This window comes from Dermacentor andersoni, chromosome 10 (assembly GCF_023375885.2).
Source record: "Dermacentor andersoni chromosome 10, qqDerAnde1_hic_scaffold, whole genome shotgun sequence".
Classification (NCBI taxonomy): Eukaryota; Metazoa; Arthropoda; class Arachnida; order Ixodida; family Ixodidae; genus Dermacentor; species Dermacentor andersoni.
In genome coordinates this window covers 99,763,945-99,774,272 of record NC_092823.1, presented here as the reverse complement: position 1 = coordinate 99,774,272, position 10,328 = coordinate 99,763,945, and the positions used below count along the sequence as shown (strand labels likewise).

The window sequence follows — 10,328 nt, the reverse complement described above, 5'->3', positions numbered from 1 at the left end:
CATTCCAGAGACGAATGGCACGTGGTAGTGCAGATGAATTAAATGCATTTGTTTTACCGTATATGCGCATGAAACTGAACTGATTATGTAATCTGCGTGAAAAAGAGTGGGGTGTTTGTAGTTGTAACCGGGTTCGCTTATTAGTGTAAATATATTTGTGGAATAAGCAGAGAAGAGCGATGTTGCGGCGGATATCTAAAGGCGGCAACAGTAGGTCTAGTTTAATTTGTGTAATGTGAATACATATACAGTTGAACGCTGAGGCAAGAAGCAGAATTACAGGCTACTTCGAGCAATAAACAAAAATATTTGAATCAATTCATTCTGCCACCGTTTGTTACTTAAATCTTTCGTATAATTCGACCAAATCTTTTTGCTCTCGCAAAGGTCAACAGGAGACAGTGTATTTTTTCCCTTGTTAAAAGCGTTTGGACCCTTCATTTACGGCAATAAAAAAAAGTGGAAAGTGCCATGGAACAGTGGCACCAGATTATTTTCCTTCTGGAGAGTATTTCGAAAAAGCTGCATGGTCAACACAGCATTTTACAAAAAAAGACGCGAACTAATCCGACCATCAAAAGTACGAGCGGCAGCGCCAAATTCGCAACAGCCGCCAGTGAAAGCAAGCAACCCAAGTAGAGCTTTCGCATCAGGTTTCATCGGCGTGCGCGGCGTTTATTTGCGGTCCGTTAGTCGAAAGCAATGTCGGAAAGCGGGCGGGGACTGCAGCAGCCTTGTACGTCCGCACTTCCGCTGGAGCCGCTGGGAGAGGGAGAGAGAGAGAGAAAGGCGATATATGGAAGATTGTACACTTACATAATTTAATTTTGACAGATTTGCAGAGATCTAATTTTTGACCGCACGGTTTGTCATACGTCATTTTAAATAGATAAATGTGTAACCTTCATAAAGAAGGTGCGTCAGTGACCTTTGAAACTTTCCCTTTATTTTTTATTTCTATTTATTTTTCTTCCGTGACTTTTTCTCCCTAGACGCATCTGCCGTGGATGCGTCTAGGGACACTGGTCTAGGTGCACTGCTTACCCCCAAGAGCACGTTGGGGCACCTCGCAGAGACTTCAGGCGCTGGGGCCCCAGGTTCAGATTGCGGAAGGTGCAAGGACCGCCCCCTCAAGCAGTCCTCCACGCCTTCACACACGGCCGGCATTTTTATTCAATAATACGGATCGTTCGAGCCACATTCCCGCCGTCGAAGCCGCCGTCGTGATGTCCCGCTATCGACGGCGCATGCGCGGATCGCGCGCGGAGGTTTAGAGCATACATGTTTCCTAATGAAACGACTAGAGGAAACCGTGGAGCTTCGATCCTTCAGTTTCCAGGGCAATGATAGATAAATAGTGCAGGGATTAGATCTTTGTGCTTGTGGCTTTGCGTACTACGCTTTATCTGTCAGATTTATGTTATGTTTTAATGTCGGAACCCGGGCCCCTAGCCCTCCACCCTGGGTTACTGCCCTGTGGTTTCCTGTCGGTCTCACCTCGTGCGCCATAAATGAGCGACGCCTCCAATGCTACACCGGCGGCGGACCCCCAAGCACGCCAGCATTGTGAGAAGCCTGGCAGCCGCCAGGGTGCTGTTTCTTCTGCCAATCATCAGTTGCTTTACGAGCTGCGTCAAGCTAGTATGTCGCACTGTCGCTAACATTGCTGTGCCTTTCGGGCAAAACTGCCATTTTTTTTTCATTTACAGTACATTGACCAATGTCACCAAAAAATGACCGCAACGAAACTTCACATTGGTTTACAGACTATAGTTTACATACTATAGAAGTAATCTCAGGAAAAGCCGCAGGGCAAGTAATTGTTTCATATTATGATCAACAGCTATGGCAACCAATGCATAATTAGCGGGTATGACGTAAATCCCGTACCATGGCCCCCGAGATGTGTTCAACGCACCGCAGACGCCTCCAAATCTCGGAGGTCATGAAACAGCACTGGATCTCAACGTTCTGGATATCGCGTTGTTTTCGGCGAGCAGTAATAGCGGCGTTTTTTTTTTATCAATGTTGAGACCCTTGCGGTGCATAAATATAAACATTTCATTAGATTACGCGTTGCATCAGACAAAAGTAAACTCAAACTGGACGCATCGCGGTCAGTTGTACAGCATTTAATTAACCGCTTCGCTAAAGCTTCGCTTCACATATTTCCAACATGTGCGTTGGATCTGTGTTTTATTGCGATAACAATTATATGGACGTTTCTGCCGCCGGCGTCGCCGTGATGTTCCTTATAATGTCTCAGAGTGATAACCCCGTCGGCGCGCGCCGTATATGCCGTATGTGCGAGTGAAAGCGCGCGAGGGTAGCCGACGATCGCGGCTCGGACAGGTTTTGGCAGGCGGCATGACAACGTGACAACGGCGACGACGCGACGCTGTCGGCCCGGTAGAAAGCGCGCGACGCTGTCCTCCAACGCGCCCACTACACGCCTTAAATATCATGCAGATCTCACGTGCATACTGTGGGAGTCTAGCGGAACCTGTGGTGAGACAGCAAAACGAAACCACGGATCTTCACAAAAAGACGCAGAGTGGACTTCGGCGACCCCGCAACCGTCAGTCCAGGCGGCAACTAAAACGCGACACAGAGCTACTACCGATCTCAGCATCTAAGCCTTTGGACGCTACAAAGCTACCATGCGAGATTACGTGCGTCCAAGGCCTGCCTCTCTGTGACGTCGGCGCCACGTGAGCGCCTACCAAGCCACTTCGAGACTCTGGCACAACCCTGTTCGGTCCGTGACCTTACTTTCTCTTCGCCTGCTCCGCCTCTACGAAACCCTCTCTACTTCAGTGGGCCCCAGGCAGTCCATCCGCTGTGAAGCCTCGTGTATAAGCGAAAAAAAGACCAATAATGTACACCGAATCTCGGGATAACAAGCATTGGGCTGTTTCGCCCGAACGGCAATGCACTGATATATCGAGAGCAACAAATACACCGTTGCGCTGAAGCTCCTCGGACGGTGTTCCAAGAACACGCGGGGACGACATGTTGTCGTGATACAGCACGCAGGGCAATTGTCGCTGCACATCAGAAACAGCGCCCTGGCATTTATCGGGCGTCTCAGGATGCTGTAGGAAACTCTATGGCTGGCGCGACGAGGAGCGGCATTGCAGGCCGTACCTCGGTGGCGCGCAAGGTGAAACCGAAGGGAAACTGTAGGCGTTCGTACCATAAAGTTGGCCGCACCCTGCCCAGCTAAACCAGTGTGTGCACCACAGTGTGGTCTGCACAACCGCTGCTCAGCAGGAACGCTGGTTTGCATGCACACATGCAGTCACGGTCGTGTGTGTGTGTGTGTGTGTGTGTGTGTGTGTGTGTGTGTGTGTGTGTGTGTGTGTGTGTGTGTGTGTGTGTGTGTGTGTGTGTGTGTGTGTGTGTGTGTGTGTGTGTGTGTGTGTGTGTGTGTGTGTGTGTGTGTGTGTGTGTGTGTGTGTGTGTGTGTGTGTGTGTGTGTGTGTGTGTGTGTGTGTGTGTGTGTGTGTGTGTGTGTGTGTGTGTGTGTGTGTGTGTGTGTGTGTGTGTGTGTGTGTGTGTGTGTGTGTGTGTGTGTGTGTGTGTGTGTGTGTGTGTGTGTGTGTGTGTGTGTGTGTGTGTGTGTGTGTGTGTGTGTGTGTGTGTGTGTGTGTGTGTGTGTGTGTGTGTGTGTGTGTGTGTGTGTGTGTGTGTGTGTGTGTGTGTGTGTGTGTGTGTGTGTGTGTGTGTGTGTGTGTGTGTGTGTGTGTGTGTGTGTGTGTGTGTGTGTGTGTGTGTGTGTGTGTGTGTGTGTGTGTGTGTGTGTGTGTGTGTGTGTGTGTGTGTGTGTGTGTGTGTGTGTGTGTGTGTGTGTGTGTGTGTGTGTGTGTGTGTGTGTGTGTGTGTGTGTGTGTGTGTGTGTGTGTGTGTGTGTGTGTGTGTGTGTGTGTGTGTGTGTGTGTGTGTGTGTGTGTGTGTGTGTGTGTGTGTGTGTGTGTGTGTGTGTGTGTGTGTGTGTGTGTGTGTGTGTGTGTGTGTGTGTGTGTGTGTGTGTGTGTGTGTGTGTGTGTGTGTGTGTGTGTGTGTGTGTGTGTGTGTGTGTGTGTGTGTGTGTGTGTGTGTGTGTGTGTGTGTGTGTGTGTGTGTGTGTGTGTGTGTGTGTGTGTGTGTGTGTGTGTGTGTGTGCGTGCGTGCGTGCGTGCGTGCGTGCGTGCGTGCGTGCGTGCGTGCGTGCGTGCGTGCGTGCGCGCGCGCGCGTGCGTGCGTGCGTGCGTGCGTGCGTGCGTGCGTGCGTGCGTGCGTGCGTGCGTGCGTGCGTGCGTGCGTGCGTGCGTGCGTGCGTGCGTGCGTGCGTGCGTGCGCGCGCGCGCGCACACGCACACACACATACACACGCACACACACACACACAGCAACTGACAGTGGTTTCCTCAGCACCTTATTGGCTCCAGACCGCGATCAGCTGCACCTCGCTCCTCGAAAAAGGCAGGACGTGTGTCGAGTGAGCTGCTGAGCAACACCTCGCAATGCAGTTTAAACGCGGTTTAAATCGTGGATCCGAAACCTAAAGGAGGTGCGAGAGTAATGCTGGTGCGTTTCTTTCGCTCTGACCGCTAAATCACCAGTGATTTTCATTTTTTGCTGTCAAGCGCGCTGCGCTCCTCCCGCGTCTGCATAGTGACCCTCTAAGCTTAGACACACGTGCCACACCTGTGCAGTCGATGCCGTGACAGCACGGCGACGGCGCCAAAGCACCTTGAGCGTCCGTATAATTGGCATTGCAATAAGAAAAACGAAAATAGTGAGCCGAGCTTATAACGTACTGTTTCTAAAGAATGACGAAAAAGGAATTACATCGATAGAACGACAAAGACAAAAAGAAGGAGGACGCTTAAGCTTCGCCTTTAAGAGTAGAACGCGACAGCATTCAAAGCTTCTCACTCTTCCCGGCAACTGGATGGTATGTAACCGTAATGTTTACTGTGAAACGCTGGCCGCGAACGCTATGCACGAAGGCGGGCATCGTGATTGAAACGCGGCCTCTTGCGTGGGCCACAATGCGGCAGAGGCGACCGCCATCTGGAGGTATTGCAAGGAACCGGGTGCGCCGCTCCGTGGCCCCCCGAGATGCTCACGCGCCGGCGCGCACAAATGGCGGACGCCATGGCCGGTCTATGAATGGTAGAAACGTTGAAAAGGGGTTTCTTTGAGTTTTCGCGTAACAGAATTATGTTTTCTCGTATGGTCAAATTACAGACCGACGCTATCATGTCTGTAGGTTGTGTGTAAGTCGCACTTTGCGATTTTTCTACGTATTTTAGCTTGAGAAAGTCAATTAGTTCAGTACCTTCCTTGCGCCACGTGGAGGGCCTGGGTATGGGCGGTTCACAAATCTTTTTGCCGAAACGACGTCCGACGCTGGACGCTGACACCGTATTTTCGGAAACACGGGGCCCTTAACGCTCTCGCGTTAATATGACGACGTTGGCTTGACGACAGTGGGGTGATGTTACTGAAGTGATGACGGCAAATGAAAGCGTGACGACGACGGCATGAAGACGACGGAGATTCATAGCATGCAGCGCACGTCAGAATTTTGCGTGATAATCGCTATCACCTCAAAAGCCCAAGTCCAGTTCACGGAAAATTAAAAGAACTTGGTCACTTTTTTTCTGTACAAGGAGATATACATCAAAACAAAACAAAAACACAATAAACAATGAAATGTCATTTTACTTAAATATGAATTAGTGTAGCAATTAATTATTAGTGATTGCTGCGCTGAGCTACCTACAACTGAAACTTCGCTCCAGCCTGTCAAAAACGCGGCTATGGGTTTAAGCATATTGAGGCCTTCAACTCGGCGTATCAAGGCATGTTTTTTGCATTGCAAGGTCCATAATTGACATTTCACGTATCGAGTAAGCGACACGAGCCCGTACATCTGCCGCTGGGCCTCGGCGACGGACACGTGCCCGGACGACTTGAACAAGAAGGACTCCGTGCCGGTCACGCCTCCGTAAGCGGCGTCCTGCTCCAAGATGTCCGCGTCGAAGTCCGGCGGAACGGAGTAACGGTAGATGTCGGCCACGATGCCCTGCTGGCTGCTGGGCAGGCAGGTGGCGGCCACCACCATGCCTCCCAGTGCGGCCAGATACAGGCGGTACATCCACGTGGCCACGCGGCACGAGAAGCACAGCACGAACGGCCACGACAGGGGCATCAGCAGCAACACGGCGGTCACGGCCGAAAACTGCGCGCCCCCAGAAGGCGGGTGCGCCAAGGAATTAAAGGGTATACACTAACGAGAAACGAACCCTCCCCGGCTTTCACTGACCGTGGCTGCTGCTGTCTTGCAACATACACAACACGCAGGACATGGAGGAAAAATTGCGATCGTGTTGGAACATCGGATGGAATTACGGATGGAACATCGGTCTCCTGGTGATTACGGACAATTACGGATGCAACATCGATCTTCTGGCACAACACCCCGGTGATGTAACTATCAGGCCACAATTACCTTTAATGCAAACGTTCCTCTGCGAGCTCTCCAAGACTTTTCTGAGAGTAGCTGCGGTCTTGCTAAATATATTTGTATACAAAAGTTACACGAAGTGGCTCATTGTATTCTGATCACGTAAGTCCAGCTCTGTTCCGATAAGAAAAAAATTACTCTACATAAAGCTTGCACGCCTGTTCGCCCACAGGCATCTCTAAATCACACCGGCCTGTTAATGGAATGGCAAATTACATTTAACGTATTCCTTGATATCCTTTGCTTTCTTTCATTTAACCACTCAGTATGTGCCACTGGATCCTTGGACACTCCTCCAGAAATGACCTGCCTAAATATGTAAGATTCCTACATAAAGCATGAACATATAACGTCGGCTTATAGACATCTTAAAGTCCATGATTGAAGTTAACTATATTTCACGAATCCTTTGAATTACTTTTTTTTATTTAACCATTTGGTATGCACCACTGTGGGAGTGTCCGTTCTGGCCAGTCATCCAGATTGAGTATGTACTACTGTGACATAAGAGGTACAGAATCTCTAAATGTTGCTTGATACGTGTCGTGCGATTTTGTGCAAAGAACTGTCATCACCAAATTGCAAGCATCACCGTTAGCTGTAATGTAATTAACTGCTTTGATTAGGCTTCACGAATTTGCATACATTCCAACATGCACGTTGGACCTGCTTTCCTTTCTTTTTTTTTCTTTACTGTGGTGTATCTGCGCGGTACGGGTTCGTCTGGGGGGACAGCTACAAGCCAACACTTTCCCACACAGCACGAAATACCATCTCATTTAATTACCCCACACTTTACGAATACGACTGCAAATTCTGCCACACGCCAAACACCCCGTACCACATGGTATGGGAATGCGACTGAAACACCAACGTCCTCCACAGGGTAACAGCGCCAAATGACGGATAAGTAGAGGAACACGCATCAGCGCTGTTCCCGTGTAGAGTATGTACCGACTAGCCAAGCCGTCACGGTGCTGCACCAACATCCCTCGATCCCCAACCCCGCACCGGAGCAGTGGGAGGCCCAGCTCCCCAGCCTCAACCTTGATGACCAGCGCCAGCTGGTGAATAGAGCAAACCGAGCGGCCAGGTCACATGGCTTCCGGGACTGAGGCCACCCGCCAAAGAAAGGCGACCAAACAACTCATCTGCTCTCAAAGTTCAATCTCTATCTTTCTCTGCCATACCATTAGGCCACAATAGCACGCATATGTCTCTCGCGCGAGCGCCAAGTAACTGTTCGTCACGTCGCCTAACCCGTATGCACGAGAGCACGTGCGCGCAAAAGAGCACACGCGCGCGACAGCCTCCAATAGAGGCACGTGCTCTCGAGCGAGAGCGTTGTGACGAGAGCCGCCGTGTCGCGTCTCTCCGCTGCCTTCGCTGACGGTTACGGCGAGCGTTCGTCGCCAGAGTACGCTGCGCGTCTCTGATCGAGATGTGCCGTTTCGTCGTGGCTGTTGGGCAAACCTTCGCTCACACCGATACCCACGGCGTCAGCACACAACAAAAAAGCCAACCTTGCGACAAGAATTAAGAGGAACTAAGAATTAAAGGCGAAACAGGCAGGGTCGCCGTGACGTCATGGATTTCGCCGGCGTCCGCTGGAGCCAAGTGAATTTTTCAGCGGTAGAAATGAACTTGCACTGTATTGTAGAAGTGCCGCGGACTGAGCTTAGCAAGCCGAAAGAACATTTACTGATCCACAACGGCCCAACACGAGCAAATGTGTCCAAATTCCTGACGTCACTCCGATGACCTGTCGTCGCTGGGCTTTCGGCGCGAAATTAAAAGGTAGATGAGACTGACCTTCACTTTCTTTTACATTAACCAACTTACCATAATATTAACGAAAATGAAGTTTCGAAGCAATACCTTATCAGCCTAAACTTATTTAGCGTTTCCCATTAGTGGTCCCTTTGAAACGGATAATTCTACGCCGCATGAGCACAGTTTTCACAAGTCCACCGTCTACCCATCACGCGCGTTCTGGGTGAAGCGCTTTTACTGGCGACGCGCGCAGGCACTACTAGCGCATTTTTTTGTCTAAATGCCAATGACAAGTCTAGAACGCAGGGCAGGCCCCCCACACAGAAACACGCTGCGCCTGCTTTCCCTAAGTCCGCGCTCCCGGAAAACAAGAGAATTTAGGATTGCCTGCAAAACGCGTTAATCTTCACCGAATCGGTTGGGTTTCGCGGACTCACGTTGCAGGTGTTGGAGAAAATCATGGCACAGCTATCTCAGCGGTGCCGTCGCCCGCGGGTCGTGGCCTTGGCCTCAAGTCGACGTGCGCCTCCGGCTGGCTCGAGGTCCGAGGGCAGCAGGACGGCGCTGCCTAAGAGACCGGGCGCGCCAGCGGCTTCTTGGGTGCTTCGGCAGCAATCCACCGTGTCGATACAATTTTGGTCGCGCGCGGGTAAACAAACGCGCCCTGCGGGCGCGATGACGATGGTACTTGACGATGGTGTTGGTTATGATGATGACCTCGATGAGTTTGGCAATACCCACTCACGGGCATTGGTCAAAAGCCGGGCAGTCTTTACTAATCTGTTCGGGTAGTAAATTTAAAAATCTATAATCTTGTTTCATAAATTCAAAGCGATGTATCTTCGTCTTCGCTGTCACGAGCAGAAATGCTCTTCTGGATACTTACGATTTCCGCCATATTGACGGATTCGTCATCTTGTCAACTTTGATTGGCCCAGAGGGTGGTTGCGGCCTCTCCGATTGGCTGAAGATGCCGCCATTACAAGACCTGACAATATGGCGGAATTCCACACTGTCCAGAACAGTATTCTGGAATAGGTAAACGGAGCGCTATTCCTCACATTAGACAATTTTAGTGTCCGGTATTCCGGCAAGCGCGGGCGGTTCGCCAGATGAGCGGGGGCGTAAACGTGAGTGGCCATATTGGTGGCGCCAGTTGGTGGTGCAAATCTCAACCACCTAAACACAGAGCCAATTACTATATCCTTCTTAGCTGGGGTGCGAATTTTCGACAGCGGGGTGATTGTGAACGCAATTGTGAACACAATTACGCCACTGCCGAAAATTCGCTTCAGCAGCGAAGCAGAATATAGTAGGTTACTGTACTTTTAGCTCTGTGTTTGTCTGGTTGAGCTCTACAACACCAGCCGGCTGCATCGCTTCGGCCGCTCACGTTTACGCCCCCGACCATCCAGCAATCCGCCCAAACCGCCCCGGTTTGCCGGAATAGTCTGTATTGACAAATTCCACCATGTTGCCAACTCTTACCGACGGCAGGGCTGCTACGGCTCCTTATTTGCTCCAAATGCCCCCATTGCATTATTCGACAACTCCTAGTAGCCCCGAGCGTTTACGGCTTCTTCAAAACACACGCCCAAGGCTCAGGCGATGCACTCGCGCGGCCGGCAGCTCTTCACTCTGCTTCTCCGACCCATTTCTCCTTTGTCTCGGCGATTTATCGACATCCCCTTCCACACGGGGCAGTGACAAATAGTCATCTGCCCTGCTTAATTAGGCATGCTATACATGCTTTTCATTCTAGAAGTTCTGTATACATCTCCTTAATATTGTTACGGGGATGTTGAAAGGATAGAAAGACTATATTTACAATATATATATACAGAATGAGTCAGAGTAGTCACATCAAAGATGGCTGACCACCAACACGCAGCAGCCAGCGTCCTCTGATCTGCTTCTTCTCTCTTCTTTCATCCTTCCGTAACAGTACCCCGGGTGGCGAAGCGCCGTCTCGGCGCATGGTAGGCGAAGAATTGCGAGCGAAGTATGGCGTCAGCCGCGAAACGTGCACGACGTCAAT

The 10,328-nt window shown here is 50.7% G+C and overlaps 1 protein-coding gene across 1 annotated transcript; it reads right to left on the bottom strand.

Annotated features, from left to right (window-relative positions):
• Positions 1 to 649: 649 nt before the first annotated feature.
• On the bottom strand, positions 650 to 8,970 carry LOC129387913 (uncharacterized). Its single transcript, XM_055077675.2, has 3 exons — positions 8,728 to 8,970; positions 5,922 to 6,232; positions 650 to 762 (listed from the first exon to the last, which is right to left on the bottom strand). Exons 1-3 carry the CDS (start codon positions 8,749 to 8,751, stop codon positions 690 to 692), a joined length of 408 nt encoding a protein of 135 aa, XP_054933650.1. The 5' UTR covers positions 8,752 to 8,970; the 3' UTR covers positions 650 to 689.
• Between the last annotated feature and the right edge of the window lie 1,358 nt (positions 8,971 to 10,328).

Excerpts from the sequence above, each read along its gene's own strand:
- LOC129387913 (XM_055077675.2), bottom strand. The coding sequence starts at position 8,751 with ATGATTTTCTCCAACACCTGCAAC. Across the intron at positions 6,233-8,727 it reads TTTTCTCCAACACCTGCAAC|TTTTCGGCCGTGACCGCCGT; the intron begins GTGAGTCCGCGA and ends GGGGGCGCGCAG. Across the intron at positions 763-5,921 it reads GCCGAGGCCCAGCGGCAGAT|CGGCTCCAGCGGAAGTGCGG; the intron begins GTACGGGCTCGT and ends TCCCTCTCCCAG.